The sequence below is a fragment of the Pseudorca crassidens genome, chromosome 5 (assembly GCF_039906515.1).
Source record: "Pseudorca crassidens isolate mPseCra1 chromosome 5, mPseCra1.hap1, whole genome shotgun sequence".
NCBI lineage: Eukaryota > Metazoa > Chordata > Mammalia > Artiodactyla > Delphinidae > Pseudorca > Pseudorca crassidens.
In genome coordinates this window covers 53,808,480-53,834,140 of record NC_090300.1, presented here as the reverse complement: position 1 = coordinate 53,834,140, position 25,661 = coordinate 53,808,480, and the positions used below count along the sequence as shown (strand labels likewise).

General features: G+C 44.0%; 1 protein-coding gene across 1 annotated transcript in view; it reads left to right on the top strand.

Annotated features, from left to right (window-relative positions):
• The window catches only part of SLC7A14 (solute carrier family 7 member 14), a 119,203-nt gene that overhangs the window by 74,886 nt on the left and 18,656 nt on the right, over positions 1-25,661 (top strand). The window contains exons 3-7 of the mRNA XM_067738018.1: positions 4,433-4,669; positions 6,274-6,491; positions 15,106-15,252; positions 17,776-17,984; positions 20,171-21,048. Coding sequence (XP_067594119.1) covers positions 4,433-4,669; positions 6,274-6,491; positions 15,106-15,252; positions 17,776-17,984; positions 20,171-21,048 — 1,689 coding nt within the window. The remainder of the gene's footprint in view (positions 1-4,432; positions 4,670-6,273; positions 6,492-15,105; positions 15,253-17,775; positions 17,985-20,170; positions 21,049-25,661) is intronic.

Genomic DNA, 25,661 nt, shown 5'->3' with positions numbered 1-25,661 from the left:
ATCAGAGAAGAAAAAGAAATAAAAGGAATACAAATTGGAAAAGAAGAAGTAAAACTGTCACTGTTTGCAGATCACATGATACTATACATAGAGAATCCTAAAGATGTCACCAGAAAACTACTAGAGCTAATCAATGAATATGGTAAAGTTTCAGGATACAAAATTAATGCACAGAAATCACTTGCATTCCTATACACTAACAATGAAAACTCAGAAAGAGAAATCAAGGAAACACTCCCATTTACCACTGAAACCAAAATAAAATACCTAGGAATAAACCTACCTAGGGAGACAAAAGACCTGTATGCAGAAAACTATAGGACACTGGTGAAAGAAATTAAAGATGATACCAACAAATGGAGAGATATACCATGTTTTTGGATTGGAAGAATCAATATTGTGAACTGACTATACTACCCAAAGCAATCTACAGAGTCAATGCAATCCCTATCAAATTACCAATGGCATTTTTTATGGAACTAGAACAAAAAATCTTAAAATTTGTATGGAGACACAAAAGACCCCGAATAGCCAAAGCAGTCTTGAGGGAAAAAAAACGGAGCGGGAGGAATCAGACTCCCTGACTTCAGACTATACTACAGAGCTACAGTAATCAAGACAATATGGTACTGGCACAAAAACAGAAATATAGATCAATGGAACAGGATAGAAAGCCCAGAGATAAACCCATGCACCTATGGTCAACTAATCTATGACAAAGGAGGCAAGGATATACAATGGAGAAAAGACAGTCTCTTCAATAAGTTGTGCTGGGAAAACTGGAGGGCTACATGTAAAAGAATGAAATTAGAACACTCCCTAACACCATACACAAAAATAAACTCAAAATGGATTAGAGACCTAAATGTAAGACTGGGCACTATAAAACTATTAGAGGAAGACATAGGAAGAACACCCTTTGACATAAATCACAGCAAGATATTTTTTGATCCACCTCCTAGAGTAATGGAAATAAAAACAAAAATAAACAAATGGGACCTAATGAAATTTAAAAGCTTTTGCAAAGCAAAGGAAACTACAAACAAGACGAAAAGACAACCCTCAGAATGGGAGAAAATATTTGCAAACAAATCAATGGACAAAGAATTAATCTCCAAAATATATAAACAGCTCATGCAGCTCAATATTAAAAAAGCAAACAACCCAATCCAAAAATGGGCAGAAGACCTAAACAGACATGTCTCCAAAGAAAACATACAGATGGCCAAGAGGCACATGAAAAGCTGCTAAACATCACTAATTATTAGAGGAATGCAAATCAAAACTACAATGAGGTATCACCTCACACCAGTTAGAATGGGCATCATCGGAAAATCTACAAACAACAAATGCTGGAGAGGGTGTGGAGAAAAGGGAACCCTCTTGCACTGTTGGTGGGAATGTAAATTGATACAGCCACTATGGAGAACAGCATGGAGGTTCCTTAAAGAACTAAAAATAGAATTACCATATGACCCAACAATCCCACTACTGGGCATATACCCAGAGAAAACCATAATTCAAAAAGACATATGCACCCCAATGTTCATTGCAGCACTATTTACAATAGCCAGGTCGTGGAAGCAACCTAAATGCCCATTGACAGACGAATGGATAAAGAAGATGGGCTACATATATACAATGGAATATTACTCAGCCATAAAAAGGAACAAAATTGGGTCATTTGTAGAGATGTGGATGGATCTAGAGACTGTCATACAGAGTGAAGTAAGTGAGAAAGAGAAAAATAAATATCGTATATTAACGCATATATGTGGAACCTAGAAAATGGTACAGATGAACCGGTTTGCAGGGCAGAAATAGAGACAGAGATGTAGAGAACAAACGTATGGACACCAAGGGGGGAATGTGGCGGGGGTGGGGGGGTGGGGGGGTGTGCTGAATGGGAGATTGGGATTGACATGTATACACTGATGTGTATAAAATGGATGACTAATAAGAAAAAAATAAATAAACATAAGAAAAAGAATTATTGGGTAAAGATGTGGATCCTGCACTACAGAGAATAACTTAGTTACCTCCTAAGCCCTTCCTTACACTGCACTTAAAAAGAAACCTACTCTATGTGCAAACTCAATTCCCTTCAGGAGAAAAGAACACTTAAGTTACACAAGTCCGCCAAGCATCCAAGAAAATATCACCAGGTCTCACACTCAGCACTTACACACTCTATACTTTCCTTATAGAGTTCCCCAGGCCTTCCTTCTGACACCACTTCCTCTTAATTTTAGACTCACCCTAACAATTTAAACATCAGGTGTTGGAGGCAGCAATTTAGAATAGGAGGAGGTCAGACTGCTCCATGTAAGCCTTGTGACAGCAACAAGAAGAAACAACTGACAGTCTGACCTCCAGGAAGTGGATGAAAACAATTTTACAAAGTGGAGGGAAGGGGGATGACATAGAAACTCAAAATAAGTAGCAGCCTAGGCCATTCAAGGTAGGGACAAACAGCTTTGCTAGCCTTGAGAGCATCTCCATAATACAGGACAATACAGTAACTAATGTAAAAGAAAATTATGTTCAATATATTTTGTAGCAAAATTCCATATAACAATAGAATCTTAGATTGTCAGAGTAGAAAGACACTTAAGACAGCATCCCAGCCTAATTCCTTTACTTTACAAGGAAGGAAACAACGTACAGGGGTACACAGGTCCAAGGTAGAGTCAAGACAAGAGGGCAGCCCAGCTGGTCCAGTGCTCCTTCCACATGGACGCCCTGACACTGATGCCACTGAGTGGAAGGAAAAGAGACAGTGCATCACATTTAATCATTCATTGTGCCCATGTTTTTGACATCTCTCTTTTTGCTTCCTTGCATTGATTTTACTCCCTTCAAAAGGAGAAGAGGGCTTCCCTGGTGGCGCAGTGGTTGAGAGTCCGCCTGCCGATGCAGGGGACATGGGTTTGTGCCCCGGTCCGGGAAGATCCCACATGCCACGCAGCGGCTGGGCCCGTAAGCCATGGCCGCTGAGCCTGCGCGTCCGGAGCCTGTGCTCTGCAACGGGAGAGGCCACAGCAGTGAGAGGCCCGCGTGCCGCCAAAAAAAAAAAAAAAAAAGGAGAAGAAACTTGTTCTCTTTAGTCACAAAAGAGTGAACAACTTTTCCCTGATTTGTGATGAGAGAACCTCAAGGTTGGCTCTTAACAAATTTGGGACTGAAAGTAAAGTTTACTTTGAGTTCCCTTCTACCTCCTCCTATATGCCATTCCTGGTGTGTTTCCTCCAAGCTGTCTTATGTCTGTCCTTCCACTTGGTACCCCACCCATTGGCCCCAAATCCAGAATTCCTAGTACAGCGTAGAATATTCTCCCAACTTCCAGAAGTTTGGTGTATTCCCTGTCTCTTTCTAATTTGATCTCTAATTCTATAAAACAAAAAAATGAGGCAATATACCAGTGTTTCTCAAATGTAAGTGGGGAGCTTGTTAAAATGCAGATTCCTGGTCTCCATCTCCCGAAACTACAATTCAACAGATGACTCTGGTGGAAGGCGGCCCTGACCCACTTTGGAAAACACATGACTTCTGCTTGCCTCTCCAGCCTCGGACCCTCCCACTCCCCCCAGGCACATCCCACTCCACCCAAAGCTTCGTACTGTCTCTCCCCACCATGTCTTTGCCTCATGTTCCACCTTCTGAGTGCAGTTAATTCCTCCGTATACCTCAAGAACAGCTGAGGCACATGTATCTCTGCTCCCCTTGTTCCTGTACGTCTCTGGATTATTGAGCTTATACAGCCTACGACGTGAGCTGATTTCCTGGTATAGCTCCCCTTGAAGGCAGGGCCCTGCCTTACTTGTCTTTTTTTAGTCCCAGCACTTGGCACCTTCCCAAGCACACAGTAGGCACTCTAAAAGTGTTCATTAAATTATCTTTTGTATGCACTAAATTTCCTAGTTAATAACTAGTCAGTTATTTATATTTGCATTGTTATCACCCACCCACCCGCCAGTATAGTACAGGATTTTCGAGGGTCGCTTGAGGCATCACTCTCAAATGAGGAACACCTTTTGTAACAGGTAAAAATGAAAGAGAAGAAGGCTAGCATAACCTAACCCTGCTGCCATCAATTGTGGGGTCATAATGAGTTAGATCCATGTTCACTCGGGATATCCTGACACCTAAGGAACAATGACAGAGACACATACAATAACCGGGAGTTTTCCTAATGAAAAGGATCAGCTTCTAATAGTTCCTTAGAATTAGTTCTGGCATTCATTCAGGTTAAAAAGTTTTCCAGAAGTGAAGCTGGAACACATTAGAACTTTGAATTGATTCATTTATATAAAACTTCGCCTATTTGTTCTAAGGTCCCAGAGATTTCCAGTATTCTCTACCCAAGATGGTTAACCACCAGAAGTTTAGCTCATCTTCTGAAATCCATCATCCATGTGTGTGTCCCATGCAGGTGTCTGCTATGCAGAGTTTGGAGTCCGCGTCCCCAAGACCACCGGGTCGGCCTACACCTACAGCTATGTCACCGTCGGGGAGTTTGTGGCATTTTTCATCGGCTGGAACCTGATCCTGGAGTACCTGATTGGCACCGCGGCCGGCGCCAGCGCTCTGAGCAGCATGTTTGACTCACTGGCCAACCACACGGTCAGCCGCCGGATGGCGGACAGCGTGGGGACCCTCAACGGCCTGGGTGAGACTGCCACAGACTCTAACCCCAACATGCAAACTTGCTGAGCCAAATAAATGGGTTCCTCTTTCAGGATGCAATTTGGCAAAATGTATCCAGGGCCTTAATACATCTTTTGCCAAGTAATTCCCCCTCTGAATCTATCCTAAGGAAATTATTCTAGTTTCCATAAAAGCTTTATATGAAAAGATGTTCATCACAGCCTTATTTATAATAACAAAACATTAGAAACAGCTTAAACATTCTACAGTGATTACATAAACTAGGGCAGCTAGTTTATGTAATCTATAAACTATAGAGCTAGCAATTAAAAGGAAGACCAGGAAGACTGCTGTAATAGCATGGAGTATGTTTTTGATGCGATGCTGTATGACAAAGGATACAAACTGGACGTGCATCATGTTAATAACTATATAAAAATAAAACTAATACAGGAAAAAGAACTATAAGGAACTTCTCCAGTGGTTTCCTTAGAACATTTTTAAAATTTTTCATAAAAAAGCAGGCATTAATTTTTAAATAAGAAAATATATTTCTAAAAGAAACAGAATGGATGAGTAACCGAAATGAGTGAATACTAAATAATCAGAAGCTCATGTAACAAACACCTTGACACTTCAGGCTCTGAGCCTCACTTACCACCCACTTTCCATCCTGATGTCTGACTATCCCTTTACATTCAAGGGAAGCTAAACAGTAGTTGAGGAGGCTTTGGGGTCTTGCCCCAGAACTTCCAGGGACTAATTCAGGGGCTGCATGCAAGTCATTTGACTTTGGTGCCCCTATCTCAGAAGAACTGACCAAAATGCTGAGCACCTAGATACCATGAGAAGATAAAAAATATGAAGACCACATTTTCTCGGTATAATGATTTCATAGAATCTTAGGTCTGAAAGTGTCCTCCAAAATCAGGTAGCCCGCCCTTTCACTTTACAGATGAGGTCCGGAGAAAGGAGGCACTTGCCCAAGGCCACACAGCTGGTCACAGGCAAGAGTTCAGCTGAAATCCAGGAGTGTGACTGCGGAGGCAGTGCCGTCTCCATTCTATAGAGGGCAGGAGTCCACTGGCCAACAGACAAGACCAAAAAAGGCGGGGCATGTTCCCCGGCCATCTTCTCCGCAACCACATTCACTCAAATGGAAAGAACACCCTTCTTCCAATAATTTTCAAAGACACGTATTTCTAAATTTGCTAACAAAGAGAAATTTATGGACTATAAACTAAACAACAATGAAGATAAAACAGTTCAAATAACATGTCAGATCCATATATACATCTGAATGTCCTGGGACAGTCCTGACTTTGGATGTTTCATGCGATGGTTCCATAAGCACTGCTGTAATTGTCGTATCATGTGTCCCAATTTTTGGTCCAGGATATTAGGCCGCCTCACCTATATACCAAAACCTTCCCATTTGCAAATAGACACCTGTGGACCACAGTGGACGTGAACACACACACACACACACACACACACACACACACACAGTTCCTTCTCCCTCCGTAACAAACTGACCACCTTTCTCTGAGCTGAGTGCAGATGCACCGGGGTAGGCCTGGGATTTTTTCTCCCTGGACAATATTAGCTCATGTCTTTCCACTCTAGGGAAAGGAAAACAATCATACCCGGACCTTCTGGCTTTGGTGATCGCAGTCATCGTCACCATCATTGTCGCACTGGGGGTGAAGAATTCTGTGGGCTTCAACAACGTACTCAATGTACTGAACCTGGCAGTGTGGGTGTTCATCATGATTGCAGGCTGCTTCTTCATCAATGGGAAATACTGGTCTGAGGGCCAGTTCTTGCCCCACGGCTGGTCAGGGGTGAGTTCATTCCTAAATCCCAGTGTACCTGTTGCACGCTCTGCCATCCACCCTGTGACAGTCTGAGACATACTTTCAAGAAAATGCTGCTTGTCTCATAACCTTCATGGCACTCTTTTCATCACCTTTTATCTGAATTTAATTGGAATGCTCTGAAGAAGAGGTTCTTTTTTATTTATTTGTTTCACAAACATTTGAGATCCTATTTTATGTGGAAAACAATAATAGACTTGAAGTTTTGGTCACTTGCAATATACCTAATATTACGCTAAATGCTCTGCATATAATATCTCATTTAACCTTCCTAATAACCTTGCAAGGAGGATATTTACATTCTGGTCTTACAGATGAAAAAAACTCACACTCAGAGAGGTCAAATGACTTGCTATTACGCACACAGTGTAAGTGCCCAAGTCAGGACCCAAAGCCAGGACTGTCTGACTCCATAGCCTGTACATGAACAGCTCAGTCCTACAGAATCTCTCTACAGTCTATTCAGACAGTCCGTAAATACACAAGGCAGTAAAGGAGGCCGGGAGAGTGGGCAGGTGAGGAAAGCATGAGTGTTGCCTGGGTATGGAAAAAGAAAAGAACAGTTTTCAAATCTAATCCCAACATTTGACCCAAGGTGGAGAGTTCTGCTGGGGTCTGAGAGCAGAGAAGCCCACCTGGTGTGGTCTGTGGGTTGACAAGAGAGTGCGCTGGACCAAAAGCACATTTTCAGATCTCATTCCTGTGACCTGATGGTGTGGTTTATGCTAAAGAAAGATGGGAAGGTCCGAGTGGCAAATTCTTTATACTGAGAAGTACTAGTTCTAAGTCGCACCTGGATTCTTTCTCTAGCACGACTAAAAATGCTTACTTTATGGATTTATTGGTAAAATTCACCAGCTCATTCTTCTTTTTTTCAAATAGTAGAATATAAATCAGAGAATTTTGAGTTAGAAGGGATCACAGAGGTCACCTGGTCCCATCCCCTCACTTAACAGGTAAATAAACTGAGGCTGGGAGAGGCACACCCACCCAGAATCAGTGACAGAAGCAAGTCCAGGATTCCACCAGTTTTGCTTTTGTAGATTTTGCTTACACTGGTTTTCCTCCAAGAGGTCCAGGGACCAGAAATAGCTCTTGGAGAACACTCAAAATAACTTCTGTGTATTCTAAACCATGCCACGCTGTTCAATGCAGAGAAACAAGCAAGGAAGCAATTTAAGCCAAGATTTCTAGTCTTCTGCTTATCAGTAAGAATTCTGCAGAGTTCATCCCTCCCTCTTGAAGTGAATAAATCCTAAAACTGGTTAAAACCAGAAGAAGAGACAAAGAAACACTGTTAACCCCATTCTGGATTCCCAAGCCTATATTTTCTTATGATACAAATCGTTCCCTTCCTATCAAATAAGAAAACAACAAATTGTAATAATGAAAAAGAAAGAATGTTTTCCCAGAACTCAACTGCATTTTCATCATAGCACATGAAAATGTTCTCACCATTTTCTTAACAATGTAAGAAATTACTGGGTCATGGACCTACTACAAGACTTCGGCCAACAGTTAACTTCTGTGCTTTCAGGTTTTCTCATCTATCAAGTGGTAAAACTAATGACAACCAAATGTTTGCAAAAAAAGAATAAAATCTTAGATGTTTTTATGTGCACATTGTGTGGTTAGCAACAGCGATCATGACAGGAGGATGGAGTTAGAATTTACCCACTACCTGCTGGGTGCCCAGCATTCTGCTCTATGAATATTATCTCACTCTTAAAACAAAACTTTAAAGCAGGTGCTGCTATCCCCAACTTACAAATAGAGAATTCAAGGCTCAGAGAAGCTGGGTAACTTGCCTAAAGTCATTTAGCTAGTCGGTGCCAGGACTGAAATTCCCACCCAGGCGTGTGGCTCCAAAGTCCCTTCCACTACACTGAGTGCCTTATGTATGATGACCCCTCCCTTCTGAGCCGTCTTTTAAAAAAAAGTAAGAATGTAATTAATCTGACATGTCACATTTTCATTTTCTTTAAGCCTTCACAAAGTCTTGGGGTCTTGGAGCTAGAAGGAGCATTAAGATGGGGGTATAGTTAAGCCGGCCCAGGCCAAATGTGCATTTTTACTAAGACATCATATCAAAGCAATTTGAAAACTCTTCTTAATTACTCAGATCATGTTTAATTTTCAAAATCTCCCTAAGAACTTATCTAAACGGCACACACTGCAGTCTAGGCCCCATGTGAAGACTGGAAATAGTCAATATCTTCTGTGTAAATACCCTTTGCCCATGCTGAAGAAGATGAACCAGTCTTTTAGCTCTTCCTTTTGTGCTTTGTTCTGGGGTCTTTATTCTCTTTGGGGGCATCTCCTCTCCCTGCTCAGGGGCTCCACATCCTTCCTCAGTCAGGAGCTGCCTCATCACGGAAGGAGCTAAGCAAGCTAGGCTTAGGGGCTTCCCATTTACCCAATCCCAGGTCTCACTAGCTTCTACAGCAAGAAAAGAAAATCGGAAATCAAGGCATAAAAAAGAAAGGAAGGATGCCATCCCTAACCATTTTTTCCTTATGACATACTCTTTCATACACACTTTTCGTTTAATCTTCACCACAGCCTTGCAAGATAAGTACAATGATCTCCACGTTTACATCAAAATAACTGAAGTTTAGAAAAGTTAAGATCACAGATCTAGACTGTTATAGAGCTGAAATTCAATCCCAGTCCTAGATGAGCCAAAGCCCTTATTTACTCCATTACGCCCAGGTTTGCACGCATCAAACCAACTGTCCTTTTTGGCACCTTTGGCCACTGACCTCACTCCAACCCAAACGTCTACCTGGAGTAGGCTTGTCATTGGTCACCAAAAAAGCTTGGCTGGGATTTTGGATTTTTCACTGCAAATCCATATTCCCTGCAAGAAATTCAAATGTATGTCCTAGTGGCTGTGCCTAAAAACATCATCTGAGCACAAAGGACAGCCCAGTGTGAAGATGATGCTGACTCATCCTCTCTGCTGTCTGCCTGGCCTTGGATTTCTGCGTTGTACATTTCCTCCACAGCCGACTGCCTAGACCTGTTCTTTCTTGACTTTGGTTTCAGGCTGCTTTTCCAGTCCAGCAAGGCCAGTCTGAATATGGAGGCTATTTTTTAAGATCTGACACCTTCTCATGAGAATGTCATCCACCAAGTGAATAAACACACTCCCTACTGTCATCTGACAATTGTCAACAAAATCGAGTTGCCTACTTGGCAGCTTCATGAACTTCTTCACTCCTTAAGGAAATTCTGACCCACCCCGACAAAGGAACTAGTGCAGAGTTCCAGTCCACTTTCTTCTTCAATCCTTTTAGGTAGGACGGGATGAAGGAAACCACTGTGGACAGAGTGGTTTATAAGGATACCATTACATGACTTGAAACAATTTTCAAGGACTCTGAAAGAGTTAAAGAGCAATCCATCCTCTGGCCATAGACCCCTCAGAAGCCTACTCTTTCCCTGCTCCAACCACTTCCTTCCAAAGAAAATAGCATAAGGAATGGTTTACTCACTTACAGGTTCTGGGTCAAATGCTTCTTTGGTCTTGAAGAGCTTAAGAACAACAAACACTTTTTTTCCCTATATCAAGTAACTGCTGGCCCTCAGCTGAACCCCTGCTTCCATCTGCAATTCCTCAGCTCTTGAACATTGTTGGATGCGTATTCGCTATATGTTATTTGTTCTCGATGCTATCTTATGGTTTCTCTTTAACCAAATAAGACACTCTACCAGCACAAATAGCTCCCAGGAAAATGGTTCAGAGCAAGTATTTGTGGGGAATGCTGACAGCCTCCAAACAAAGGAAAACCTGTTTCCCATGTCTCCACATCTGAATCCACTTGTTGGAACGTATTAGCACATTCCACTGTCGCTGTGGACAGGCTGCTAATAGATCTGGAGCATGAGGGTGGAAGGAAATGCTGTTAAAGTTGGAGTTTTGTCTTGTGACCTTGAGAGTGAATTATAAAAATGTGCCTAATTATCTCCTAGGCACATCTGGCAGACACGCCAAGGCAGAATACAGAGAGCTGCCGCATCCTAATGCCTCTCAAATATCAGCAAGGCACGAGGGCCAGCGTTTAGGGATCCCAGACGCTGAGTAGCAGGCCAGCAATGACATTCTTTTGTCAACTAATTAAGCAGCGGCCCGCCAGCAACTGAGGGACGTGCTGTTTCCCCACAAACCTCTGTAGAGGGAAGGAGCCATCTGGATCGCCTGGCTGAGCAGCTACACCAGGTGGACTTTGGAAGACAATTTCCATTAATGTCATCAAATAAAAATCAATATTGGTTTTTTTATTTATATAAAACATTAAAGGAAAGTTAGGATAAAGTACAGATGAACCCAGAAACACACACACACACACACACACTTCACCCACCAATTTAATTCACAAATGCTCACCCCTAGGTACCACACACATTCTTTCATGCATGGAAGTGTATCCTAATCGTAAATACCAGAGGCCGGATCTGAGATCTGGGTAGAGTGAAGTGGAAAGCATTTTTAGTGGGTATTTGGGTAGAGACACACCCATACACAGTTTCATTTCGTGGTTCTTTTGTATTTACCAGAAATTATTTGCTTACAAGGAAGAAGAACTTATTCAAACTAACTCAGGTAAAAAGGTGACCCTATTTGCTAATTGTGTTATCTTTTCTTACATAATCTGTTTATTTAATCTATATCTTGTTAGGCCAGAGTCTGTTTGATCTTGGCAGGTGCGCTGATTTTTCCCTATTTGCCCACAGTCCCCAGATCCATTCTCTACCCCTCATGCTCTGTTCTGTGCTCCAGAAGACCCCCTGCTGGTTGCTTCCTGTTGGGTTTAGCCAATGGGAGGTATCATCAGATCAGAAGGTGAGAAGAGAACAAGGCCAGGGTATTTCTTCCTCACTTCTTCCCAGCCCTGACCCCTAGAGTGCCTTCACTGAAATCATTCATTTGAACCATCTGAGTTAAATTCCGTGTCCTGCCTATCGCAGTAGAACCTCCAGATGTCCTACCTTTGATCTGTTTAGTCTTTCTTCAACCATAATTTCTTTCTAGTTCTACACATGCAAGTTCAAGCTAACAGATATTCTCTTTGCAAACTTATTCTCTCTCTTCCCAACTTGATCATAGTTAATTTTCTGGTATCTAATCATTATCAGTAATTGCCATCCATTCTTTCATTCATCTGGGAAATAGTAGCATCCGTGTTTTACAAACAATATAGATATTTATTAATCTTGTTCAGTTTGTTACCACAGTCAAGGTAGCATTTCGGGTCGTGCAGCGTCCTCTAGACTCCAAGCCCCAGGAAGTCAAGCTCAGAGTGCTTTTTGCACATAACTGCATCCACATCACCAAGCACAGTTCCTGGTTCTTGGGAACAGTTAATAAAATGTGTCAAGTTCTAAAAGAAAAAATAAGGAGGACGAGGAAGAGGAGGAGGAATTTGTGCCCTTGGTTTCATCTGTTCTAGAAAAACTTATAAAAGTAATAAAAATACTACTGATAAGAGGAATATTTATTAAGTACCTATTGTATTCTATGACTGTGGTTGACTGTATTATCTCATTTAATCTCTGGAACAATCCAACGAGCTAAACACAATTTTTATTTCCATTTAAGCGATAAAGAAAATGAGACCCCAAGGGGTTAGGAACTTGTTCTAGGTCACCAAGCTAGTACCTGGCAGAACCAACCTAGGTCTGACAGTCTACAGAATCTGCACTCCTAACCAAGTCCTATGCCACCCATTTGCATGGCTCTGTGATTCCCTCTGAAGCCTTCAAAATTGGAAGGTGTCCCTCCAATTCTGTCTGGAGGTATCTTCCACTGAGTCTTCTTTTTCAGTTAGACATCCCCTGGTCCTCAGTTAATCTTCATATGGCATGGTTTACAGACCTCTCACCTTTTTCCAGGGTAGATTGGCCCTATAGTTCTTATTTAGGACCTTCCTACCCACCTATCCTCAGCAGGGAGCTCTTGCAGTATCTATGACCTTTCCATCCAGCACTGATCACACCAAGTGGGCATGGCACCGTAGCCGTGGGACATCCTAATCGGGAGCAATGCATCTTTAGACTGATTGTCAGAGAAGGTCACTGTATGATTTACAAGAGGGGTGTGTGTGTGTGTGTGTGTGTGTGTGTGCGTGTGTGTGTCTGTGTGTGTGTGTACGGGAAGAAAGATGTTAAAGGAAGAGAAGACAGGATTGTTTTCTGGAAGCTGTCTTAAAGCAAGGCTTTCCTTGATTGGAGCAGCTTAGCGAGCCTACAGTCCCAGTAATCATTCATCCCTGAACACCAGAGACATTTTTTAGACAAATGAAAACAAGCACTTTTCCAAACCTGTGAACCTCCACGTACGATGAGGTGAGATCTGTTTGACCTTCTTGTCTGGATGCCAAAGACACTTTCCACGTCCTCTAATGGAGGACTTCGCTGGTGTGAAATTGGGAGTTATCTCCTCTCCCAGAAAGTACCCCTCTGGTGACAACTGCTTGTTTGAGAAGTTCTTTCTATTAGAATAGATCAGGAGTTCTTAGATTTTTTTGTGTGCAGTGGACTCCTTGGCAGTCTGGTGAAGCCGATGGACCCCTTTTGAATTATGTTTATACTATGTATAAATTGTGTTTATAAATGAATAACCTAATTACATAGGAGTTCGAAAGAAATCAATTACAGTTAACCTATGAACAACACGAGTTTGAACCAAGCGGTTCCACTTAGGTGGATTTTTTTTCAGAAGTAAATACTACAGTACTACACTGGTCAGTGGTTGGTTGAATCTGCAGATACAGAACCACAGATATGAAGGAACCGAGTACATGGGGGAACCACAGATACAGAGGGCCAGTATAAGTTATACTCAAATTTTCAGCTGTGCTGTGGTTGGCACCCCCTAACCCCCATGTTGTTCAAGGGTCAATTGTATATTGAAATATAGTTATAAAAATATTTTTAAATTGTGATATAACGATGTGCTTTGTTATCAGTGCTTTAAATATTAATATCTATGTCTAATAACTGACAGAAATTGGAAGTCACAATGAGCACAAGTGGTATTTCAAGATCTCTGCAACAACTAATACGATGGGAAAATAGCTGATTGCTATTGGTGACAAAGTGACAGGTACTGTTAGTCACCTACACTCATAATTGAAAGAAATGATAACATTCAGTTGAAGGGTAGTGAAAAGAAAGATGTATTTTTTTCTCTGAAAAATTCTCAGACCCTCCCCCATGCGAACTGCATGGACCCCAGAATAAGAACTTCCAGTTAGAGAACTGAAGCATTAAAGTCCTGACAGGAGAGACTGTAGAAGAGACCAACTCATTTTACAGATGAGCAAAGGTTGCTTTTGAAAGTTTGAGACAATCTTCTATTTTGTGATGTTCCTTGTGGGTTCCAGGTCTCAGTATTTTGTCTTTTACCTATTGAGAAGTCAGTAGGAAAGGTAAGAGTGAAAATTTAGGGACAGGTGTCTGCTTGGCACGTGTTTAGAATTTCATCATTTATAAACCGAATATGGAGAAAAGGAAAAAATGGTCAGTCCACAATGAGCCTCACTCCTGGCCCCCTGGCTAGAGCTTGCAGGTTGCCGAATGCCCTCACCCCATACACAAAAGCCCAGAAAAATCTCTTTCATCTTCCCCAAATGGGACACCCCCAAGCATTCAAAGAGGCACATTTCTTACTTTCAGCTGATAATGAGAATGCTAAGGTGGGAAAACATAATTTAAACTTCGATAGGTTCTTTGGAAGAAAGTCACACACTCCTCAGTGGAAGATTTTCACTGCTTGACTCATCCAGTCACAGCCACCCTTGGGATCACACAGGCCCCTGTCAGACAGGCATCCAGCAGATGTCACTGGGTACCACCTCCTCAGCTTCACACTGCCTCACTCCTCCTCCTGCCCCTGGCTTGTAGCCCAACAAGGCCACTCAAGCCCCCAAAAGGAACAGTAAAATCAAACTGTCTCTACCTGTCTTCCCATGAAAGACACTACACGATTTGAAGATCTGAAAATCTTTTATATCGTTTCACATCCGGACGATGCCCTGGAAATGATCTGCCAGGGTCACTAATGGTAATCTGCGCAGGACAATTTGTGCAAAAGCATCTGTGCCCCTACACTAAATGCCAGAAGCGCCCACCCCATGTCTCTGCATCGGTCACAAGTACCTCCCTACATTTCCAAACGTCTCCCAAGGGCAGTCATACGGACCCTGGTTGTGATTGAGAGCCACTGAACGAAAACAGAGCACAAAGAAGTTAATGAGTTCCCCAAGACACAGGGATAGCCAACTTACTGATTTATTTGTAACCCCACTTACTCCCAAAAATTATTTGAATGTGTTGAATGACCTCGTTTTTATTTGGATATAATCCTTCTTATCTTCATTTTACACATGGGGGAATTTCCCAGTGTCACACAGCTAGAAAGTAGAGATCAGAACTCAAGCGTTGAGCACAAGTTCTACCACGTTACTCCTTCTACCACTCAGTACTGGTTGCCGGGCACCAGGCAATTCTGGGGACCACGTCAGGCCCTGGTGCTGCCCTGACACTTTGAGTCTGATAAATGTCTTCATCCCTACAGGTGCTGCAAGGAGCAGCCACATGTTTCTATGCGTTCATTGGCTTTGACATCATCGCCACCACTGGAGAGGAAGCCAAGAATCCCAACACATCCATCCCTTATGCTATCACTGCCTCCCTGGTCATCTGCCTGACAGCATATGTATCCGTAAGTACCAAATGCTTATGTGACCCTCCTCATGGCCTTTTCATATTTGACCTTAAAATGTGGCTCTGGGACTGGGTGTCCTTCTGTCAGGAAGTAATCCTTTACTTGTGCCTTCTAGGTGTTTGTACACATATGTTTCATGTTGCTCCCTCTTTTTACACTGGCTCAAGCTCACCCCACCCACCAATGACAAGGAGAAAATCAGGGCTCCAAACTGGAGACGCGAGAAGCCCCAGGTCCTCACTTCAGCCATGGCCCCCATCCCTGCTCCGTCCTATGCACAGGCTCTTGGTGTCCGCTGCTGCCCACGGGACAGTGTGCAGGGAGTGGGCTGCCGTCCAAGGAGCTCAGATCACAGGCTGGCAGTAACGGGTGGGTGTGCAAGCAGAGGCACTGTGGGCCTCTGCGCTCCCTCCTCAATGCCCTTCTGTCTTCTGGGAGCTTCCCGGCAGCAAAGAGACAAGGCTCTCCCAGGGTGGGGAAAGAGAACTCATCATCCTCTAGAAATGCTTCTCCCTTAAATCTGGTGGGTTGCGGGGTGCAGAGTGGGAGGAGAGGTAATTTCTTTCTGCCAGTTGCTCCCTCTTTTTACACTGGCTCAAGTTTGCCTCTTCAGGTTTCCCTGCCAAGGGAAGTCCTTAGAATGAAGACTTCAGGCTGTCTCCTGAGGATCACGTCCCTCAGACACTCCTCACACTTCTGATGTGTCATCTCTCAGCTCCCATCCCAGAATTTCTATCACAGAAATAGTTCAGCCACATGCAACATCCCCCTCAGCCCCTGGCAGTGGAGAGGACCAGCTGGTAAGCCTACAGATGTGTGGTTACACAAATCCCCCCAAGTCCTGGAGGTCCAACTCACTTCAGCCACCACAATTATCATAGAAGGAGCCAGCAGCCGGGGTGCACGCGTCAGCCCTGCTGCTCCTGCTGCCACGGCATGCGACAAGAACCTCTTCACAACCCCTACCAAAAAAACCGGAAAGACACCTTTAGCAACAACCTGAAGAAACCAGGCCAAGGGATCATTAAGGCAAGCTGCAAAACAGGACTGTCCTGGAAGCCAAAGGAAAACATGAGAGCAGCACTGGATGTGGTTTGCCCACCCAAACCTTTATGGATAGGTCAGTTATCACCCCCCCCCCCCCCCCGCCCCATGCACACACATGCAACTGGCTTCATCTTATCCAACTCTGATTAGCCCTGCAGACAGAATGTTCAGGAGCAGCTGGGGGTGGGGGAAGCAGGCAGGGGTAGCAGCAGAGACACTCTGCTCTGCATTCCCCCTCCCTCATACCTCCCCTCTTCCAGTAGTCAACCATTGTAGCACACGCAGTAAAGTTAATAATCACAGCTCCTTCCTTAGAAGAGTGCTTTACAGACTACAGAATATGTCTACACATCTACCAACTTTTGCCTATCCTAATCTAATGTGGGCAGGACACACTCTGAGAGTTGCTGTAAGAATCTATCCGTCTCTCCTCAGGTCTACCCCGATGTTGCTGGGAAAGATTCCCTTTTAGAATACGTGGGCCCTAACCATGCCTCAGGGGTTGTTTGGTCTTGTGTTGGTCAGCAGGCACCCATTCTACCACCAGGAAAAAGTCAAATTGCTGGGCTGTGGTCATTCATCCTGCTGTCCTCCCTAGTGGCGCATGGCTTCACTGGAGGATCCTGGCTCCTGAGAAACAGGCAAAGAGGTGATCTAGAAATGAACCACTCTCTCCTTTTCAGGCTCTGGACTCCCTCACTGATGCCAGGATTGGCCTTCACAGGCCAGGGGGCACCTGGTCTTAGGACTGGCGGCTCCATCACCTGGGGCCAATTATGACGGGAGGGATGTTACAGCAGATCTATGACATGTGAGGAGAAATAGCCTTAGTGGTCTTATAGCCCACAGTAGTACTGGATTCCATCCTGATGCCATAATTTACTTCTTGGCCTGCCTGGTTCCTGGGACTGAGCTACAGAGAGGAAATGGAAACATGAGTCCCGTCAGTTAATCGGTTGTGGATCTCCTACGTATTTATCTTTAGAGTTTTGATCTCTGGTCTTTAGGGTAAGATCTAGTACAGTTAAGATCCTGTAGGACCCTGAAAGTATAAAAGAAATGAGACTCTTGTCCATGTGGGCAGGGTGCTCATGGTCACTGCCAGGCCCTGGCTCTAGTGCCTTAGGCTGCAGCTCCTTCCATCGGATAATATCTGCCCTTCATTGAACTATCAGTGTAGCTCTGCTCTCATGGAGCTGAAATACCTGCAGACTTATCCCTCAGATACAAAAGGGTCACAGAGAGATATTACAAATGATTTGGTCTAGTCCACTAAATTCACATGTGGGGAGAAAATACTGAGACCGAGCGTTCCAAAGGCCAAATAACTGGTCTACAGTAAAGGCACATGCCACGAAGTGGCAGACCCCAGCTCCCATGCAGGACCAGGCCTCTTTCCTCTCCTATGGGACCTCCATCCATGCTTCAGACAGACCCCTCTACCCCCAGCCATGTTTCCTCTTGTTTTAACAGGTGAGCATGATCTTAACTCTGATGGTGCCATATTACGCGATTGACACGGAATCCCCGCTCATGGAGATGTTTGTGGCTCGTGGGTTCTACGCTGCAAAATTCATAGTGGCCATCGGGTCGGTTGCAGGACTGACAGTCAGCTTGCTGGGCTCCCTCTTCCCAATGCCGAGGATCATTTATGCCATGGCTGGCGATGGGCTCCTTTTCAGGTAAGGGCTATGCTCGGTGGCATTTATTCTATTCTTCCAGGCCTGCCCAGGGAGACTGTCACCCACTGTCAGCCTGACTGTAATTCTGATGTGAGTGCCTGTCACATAGACAATGGAACTTGTCATATATCTTGGCAAAGGGTTTGAGTGATATTAGTTTAGGTCCTAAAACAGCCCCTCCGTTTGACTCTGGGTCCCTCAATCTAGCAACAAACTAATATGTCCCCCCAATGGCCCCCTCCCCTCTTATTTGACATTGTATAAAGATGATGAGTGCCAAAATGCTACACTGGGTGGCCTCCAGAAGGAAGAACCCATCCCAGGGGCATCTGAGGCTTGCCCTCAGATTGAGGCCTGATGACTGCCCTCTCTGAAGCTGAAAAAGTTCACAGTTACAATCAAAGAGAGGATAAGACCCTCTGAACAGAGCCTAATAACAGTAGCAACAATCGCTACCATTTATTGAACATTTGTGTATACCAGGTATATGGTATCCCATTTAGTCAGCACAATAACTCTGTTTTACAGAAGAGTATACTAGATGAATATACTCAGAGAGGTTAAAAAAAAAAACTTGCCCCAAATCCCCCAGCTGCTGGGTGGCGGGGTCAGGATTTGAACCCAGGACTGTCTGATCCCGACAACCAGACTTTTAACCACACCAGTACACTGACACTTCCAGCCCCCTAAGCTGGCTATGAAGTAGCCTATCTGCCCATGGTACAAAGGGGATGTGGCCCCATCTCTTGGTTCCTAGTGTCTACTGTGTGAAGAGCTTGCAGGGAAGGCATTCTTCAAGCGCACAAAACAAGGAGTAAACCTCCAAGGAGCTCTCAGGAGTGCAGAGGGATCCAGCTCAGGGACTTTATCTCTGCCATCGGCTGTCACATTCTGCACCCTTTCCTCCGCATACCCCCTGAGGTCACCACCGAGCTGTGACCTTGGGGGAGCTGGAAAGATCAAGAAAATGCTGACTAGCTACCTATTTTATATTTGGTAGTGTACATTATGTCCATGCCACTCTCTCACTTCGTCCCAGCTTACCCTTCCCCTCCCCGCAGCCACATAGCACAGGGAGATCAGCTCCGTGCTTTGTGACCACCTAGAGCGGTGGGATAGGTAGGGTGGGAGGGAGGGAGCCGCAAGAGGGAGTTGATATGGGGATATATGTATATGTATAACTGATTCACTTTGTTTTAAAGCAGAAACTAACACACCATTGTAAAGCAATTATGCTCCAATAAAGATGTAAAAAAAGATGTTAAAAAAAAAGAAAAGGCTGACCATAGTGGAGGTGTGACAACTTCACACACCCAAAACGTTTTTCAGCTGTCAAAGAAAACAGAGAGGAAAGATGCTGGGGCTCCGAGCACAGTTTATATTCCTGTTTCATGGACTGAAACATGGAAATAAGGGAGGAATGGAAGAGGAGGGAGCAGGGAGTGCCAGAATGAGAGAGGAGGAGGGCGGGAACCTACCTAAGCCTCCAGGAACTGCTAAAGAAGGGTGCCACTCAGTCACCCTTGTTGGTCTTCTCTATCTTCTCCAGTTAGTAAGTGGCCGGATTTAGGTTTCATCCAGGAGCACATGTTCTCAACGACTGTACTACTTTGCCAACCAAATCCCTGTACTTCTGTTGTACAGCAAGTGCTTCTCAAGCTCTGGCATAAATCCGAATCCTCTGGAGGTTTTTTAAAGTGTAGACTTTGTTGGGCCCCACTCCCAGAGAGTCTGACATGGTAGGTCTCAGGTAAAACCTCAGAATACGTATTTCTAACGAGTTCCAAGGTGATGCTGATGCTGTTGATCCATGGACCACACTTCGGGTAACACAGGTGTAGAGGACCCCCAAGCAGATGTATGACTTTGCCAAGTATCCCTTCTTCATAGCAAAGCCTATGCTTCAATTTGGATTTCTGAGAATCCCCTAGATTCAATCAACCCATCACATCACATAATGAAGTAGGAACTTTAATAGAGAAGTTCGGCTCAAACTCAAGGAATTAAAGTAAATTCTGTTTAAATTCTACTCCGGGAACCAAATCCTGGGGTAGGGAATAGCAGCTGTATTTAAAGCAGTGAATCCAGAAGTAAGCTGGAGAAACAGGACCAGGAGGTGTTAAACCATGCTGAATCAATCCCCACGTGTAGCTCACCGTGAACCCTCTGCTTGCCCCTCCCTTCAGGTTCCTGGCTCACGTGAGCTCCTACACAGAGACCCCAGTGGTGGCCTGCATTGTGTCGGGGTTCCTGGCGGCTCTCCTCTCCCTATTAGTCAGCCTGAGAGATCTGATTGAGATGATGTCCATCGGCACCCTCCTCGCCTACACCTTGGTCTCTGTCTGCGTCTTGCTCCTTCGATACCAACCAGAAAGTGACATTGACGGGTTTGTCAAGTTTTTGTCTCAGGAGCACACAAAGAAGAAGGAGGGCATTCTGGCTGACTGTGAGAAGGAAGTTGGCTCTCCTGTGAGTGAAGGGGAAGAGTTTTCCGGCCCAGCCACCAACACATGTGGGGCTAAGAACTTACCATCCTTGGGAGACAACGAGATGCTCATAGGGAAATCAGACAAGTCGACCTACAACGTCAACCACCCAAACTACGGCACCGTGGACATGACCACAGGCATAGAAGCTGATGAAACTGAAAACATTTATCTCATCAAGTTAAAGAAGCTGATTGGGCCCCGTTACTACACCATGAGGATCCGGCTGGGCCTTCCAGGCAAAATGGACCGGCCCACAGCAGCTACAGGGCACACGGTGACCATCTGCGTGCTTCTGCTCTTCATCCTCATGTTCATCTTCTGCTCCTTCATCATCTTTGGTTCCGACTACATCTCAAAGCAGAGCTGGTGGGCCATCCTTCTGGTCATTCTGATGGTGCTGCTGATCAGCATCCTGGTGTTTGTGATCCTGCAGCAGCCAGAGAACCCCAAGAAGCTGCCCTATATGGCTCCCTGTCTCCCCTTTGTGCCTGCCTTTGCCATGCTGGTGAACATCTATCTCATGCTAAAGCTCTCCACCATCACGTGGATCCGGTTTGCGGTCTGGTGCTTTGTGGGTAAGCAACTTCCTTTGAAGACTTGAGAGTTCCCTTCTAAGACCTTGATCAGGCTTATCTCAAAATTACCTCCTAGCTGGGCTGGGCATCACTATTCCAGAGAAATCTGGCTGGTTCTGTGGATCCCTACTTCCTGCTTTAGAGTCAAAAAAGCCAGTTGTGCCCTTTCTGCCTGTTATGATCTTGGTTGTGAGTTTTGAAGAAAGATACTGATCAATCCATCACTTCACTGAATCCTATTACTGGATGTTCTTCTGGTGGATAATTAGTATCATAGAAAGTCCACTTAAAATGAATCCACATTTTTAAAAAGGACAAAAATAACATATAAAAATGAGGGTGGGAAAGGCTGATTGGAATTCTTAGAAACTAAAAATTATGAAAAATTTTATTTACCTTATGTTCAACAAAATTAAAATGGCAATCAATCATGCCATGTTTTTTAAATGAGCAAACTATGAATTAAGTATGGGGTTTTAGGCACAGTTTTTTGACAAAATTGTATCATGGCACCATTTAACAGCCCTCACTTTTTGTTGACTTTGCAAAATATTCAAGTTTTTCATTTTTTCCCCAAGATCTTTCTTCATCCTTTGATATTCCGATCATTCTTTTGGGAAGTACCCATCATACCATCATCCTTGTTGCTTTCTCTCCTTCTATTGATAACTGATAGGACTCTGCTGGGTCATCAACGTCCACAGCTTTGAGTGAATTACTATTGCTCTCTCTAAACTCACTTTCACTGCCTTCAGGAAGTCCTGTATCATTCCTAAGATTTCTAGTTTTCCTTTGGGATCAATTTATATTATATTCACATTACATGTTTATCCTATATGACCATCACCGATGTTTACGAAATTGCTGGGGATTGGTGCTCATGATAACTTGAGAGGGATGTTTAAGTGAAGACTAATTTTAAAGTTCCTTAGTTATTATTTTTATATTTCCTATACAACTTGGTAACCCTGGGGTCTCTGGCAACAAATACTTAGCTAAGGAGAGTCCTTAGGTGCTCTGAGGAATAGGAAAGTAAAGAATAAGTAACTCAGCCTTAAGGGAGGCAAGACAAATATGTGTGAATCAACCAGCCTGGGCAAGGCAGCATAGAGAGTCATTGAGTTGTAGCCCATTCACTCCTTGAGGTCAGGGATATGGGTGTTCAACCCGGTGACCTCTGTGCCGGAACATAGTTCGTGCTTAATAAATACCTATGATTGTAAAGCACTCTTCAGATGAGAAAAAGGAAACTTCCAGTCAGAATAGCTGGAAAGGACTTAGGAGGTAGAATTTGAACTGGGCCTGTAAGATAGGATTTCGGTAGAGGGAAGTGGGGGGAAAACACAGGATTCAAAGGAAAGAACATATGTCTCCCAGAAGACTCCTCACATCCGAAGGCCATCCTATGCCTTCCTGTAAGCATTTTGTACCAATTTTTCACTACCCTAAGCCTCATCCCTTGTTAGACTTTAAGGGATCTCTTGAGAGGACCCCACCGACTCATGAAAATTCTAAGCATTTATATGATTCATTCACAATCTCTCTTTTCTGTTTAAACATTTTTCCACTGGAACAAGAAGCTAACCAATGGAAAGATGCTATTATGGGTAGAAATGAATGCAGTGGGTAGAAATATTAGAGTCATGTATTTGTCAAGTGAATGAAGGCACAAACACAAATACACATGAATTTATTCATCTTTTCCTGGACTATTTAAGCTAGAAGAAGCCTCCAACATCTAGTACAGTGTTACCCACAGTGTGGTGACTATTCCATTGTTAATATTTGGACCGATTTTAGAGAGTATATGAATGAACTTTAAAAAATATTATATGATTATGATTCACTTTCACAAATACTAGAAAAATACATACATTCCCATGAATCTGGTGATTATTTTTAAATTCTAAAAGTGAGTCAAGGAGATTCAAGATGGTGGAGAGTAGGTGGACATGGAGTTCATCTCTCTCCACGGATGCATCAGGAATACATCTGTAGATGCAACAATTCTCACAGAACACCAGCTGAAAACTAGCAGAAGACCTTGGACACTGGAAAGGACTATAAAGATCCCTGCATAACTGGGTAGGATAGAAAAAAAGAAGGGAGAAGAAGGAGGAGAGGAAGCAGGACAGGACCTGCACCCCAAGGAGAGGAAGCTGAAACAGAGGAGAGAGACTTGAATTGGGGGAAAACCCCTCTCTGACGGGGAAATAGACTGGGACAGAGGGGAAGCATTAGAGGCTGTCGGAAGACGGTGAAGTGGCCAGTCTGTGGCAGACAGGGCCGAGTGAGAAACACACAGACGGTCCATACTGTGGACATACGTGCCCGGGACTGGGACATGTATTCACAGGTGTGCAAAGGGGCTAGGAGCTGGTGCATGAGGACTGGAGAACAGGCTCAGAGCGAGAACTGCTGTTGGCTGTGGGGAGACGGACTGAGGGGATGGGAGGGAGGAAATCTGCAGCAGGGAATGCCTAGGGAGGAAGACTGGACTGCTATGGAAGCAGGGTGCTATTGATCAGTCACACACAGGCGGAGAAGCCATTACTGTAGCCTCTCTCTACCTACATGCCAGCACCTGCCAGTGACAATAAAAAAAGCCCCCTCAGGGCTGGCCCTCATGTGCCTTACGCCGGGAGGCAGAAAAGGCCCTCGCTAGGGCCATATCTCTTGCACCCGTGGCCGCCGGCTTCCCTGCACATTTGGCGCCCCTGGGGCTCCCATGATCCAAGCAGTCATACCACCTCTGTGCCTGGTCCTCACAGGGGCAGACCCAAGAGCTCCAAGGCAGACTCAGGACAAGACTCCTGTGGGTGGACCACATGTAGAGGTGGGGATAAAACCAAAGCTGAACCCCAGGGATGGGGTGACTAAGGAAGAAGATGGAAAATCTTTCTACCAGCTGTACAAGCTGCAGATTAAATCCCCACAATCAGTTAGATAGACCCTGCGTCTATAGAATATCTGAGTAGACGCTGAGTGTTCCCACAAATGAAAACAGTCTAGGGCTTCCCTGGTGGCACAGTAGTTGAGAATCTGCCTGCCAATGCAGGGGACATGGGTTCGAGCCCTGGTCTGGGAAGATCCCACATGCCGTGGAGCAACTAAGCCCGTGCGCCACAGCTACTGAGCCTGCACGTCTGGAGCCTGTGCTCCGCAACAAGAGAAGGCCGCGACAGTGAGAGGCCCGCGCACCGCGATGAAGAGTGGTCCCCGCTCGCCACAACTAGAGAAAGCCCTCGCACAGAAACGAAGACCCAACACAGCCAAAAATAAATAAATAAATTTATTTTAAAAAAAAAACAACAGTCTAGCTCTGGCAGCTGTGGACTTTGGAGGCAGCACATGCAGGAACTGGGCCAGATCAGAGCCTGAGTGGTCCCCACAGTGCTCACAGCAGGTCCAGAGACCAGCCCAGAGGCAGAGGAGAGCCTCCTGGGGAGGCAGAGGGGGGCTGTGGCTCACGGCGTGTGCAAGGACACTTACAGCAGACACCCCATGGAAACATAATTATTACTATTGACTTTATTATGTTTTGATTCATTCTGTTGTTGGTTCTAGCTTTTTTTTTGGTTTCTTTTTCTTTCTTTTTTTGTTTCTTGTTGTTTTGGGGGGTTTTCTTGTTTTGTTTATTTAGTCTTTTGGGATCTCTGTTGTATAACTTTTTTAAAAATTTTTTATACATTTCTATTTATACTTTGCTTTTCTGTTGTCCTGTGTTTTTTCCCTTTTTATTTTATTTTATTATCTGTCTAATCATTTTTATCACTTTGTTGTCTCCTTGCTTTCTTCTTCAGTTGGCACACTGCTTTGCTTTTGTTTTTAGGTTATGTGTTTTTGTTACTTTTAATCCTAATTGTTTGATTTCATTTTTGAATTCTATTTGTCTTGTTGTTCTCTGGCTTTTTGTTTTATTTGGCTCTGTTTTTGTTTCTTTTATGTGTGTGTGTGTTTCCTTGTTTCTGTTTCTGTTTGATTTTGTTTTCACCATTTCTCTGGGATTTTGTTTGTCTTTTTTTTCTTTAATATATTTTCTATTTTTTTAAATATTTGTTTCTATGTTGCTTTTCTGCTCTTCTGTCTTCTTTCCCCTTTCTCTTTTTCTCTTTTTTTTAACATCATTTTTGTTGGTTTGCTTTGTTTCTTTGCTTCATTCTCCAGCTGGCACTCTGCTTTGGTTTTGTTTTTTGGTTCGGGGTTTTTGTCAGCTTTCTTCTTAATTGTTTGATTTTCTTCTTGGGTTCTTTTGTTTGTCTGGTTGTTTTGCTATTTGATTTATTTTGTTCTGTTTTTGTTTCTTTGTGTGTGTGCGTGTTTCCTTGTTTCTGTTTGTATGATTTTACTTTTTACCATTTGTCTGGGACGAGCGACTCGCGGGGTCATGGTCCCTCAACCAGAAGTCGAGCCTGAGGCTCTGGAGTGGGAGCACTGAGCCCGGGATGCTGGACCACTAGAGAATTCCTGGCCCCAGGGAAGATTAATCACCAAGGGCTCTCTTGGAGGCCTCTATCTGAATCCAAGACCCAGCTCCACCCAACTGCCAGCAGCTAACAACGCTGGACGCCTCACACTAAACAACAAACAAGACAAGTACAAAAACCCATTCA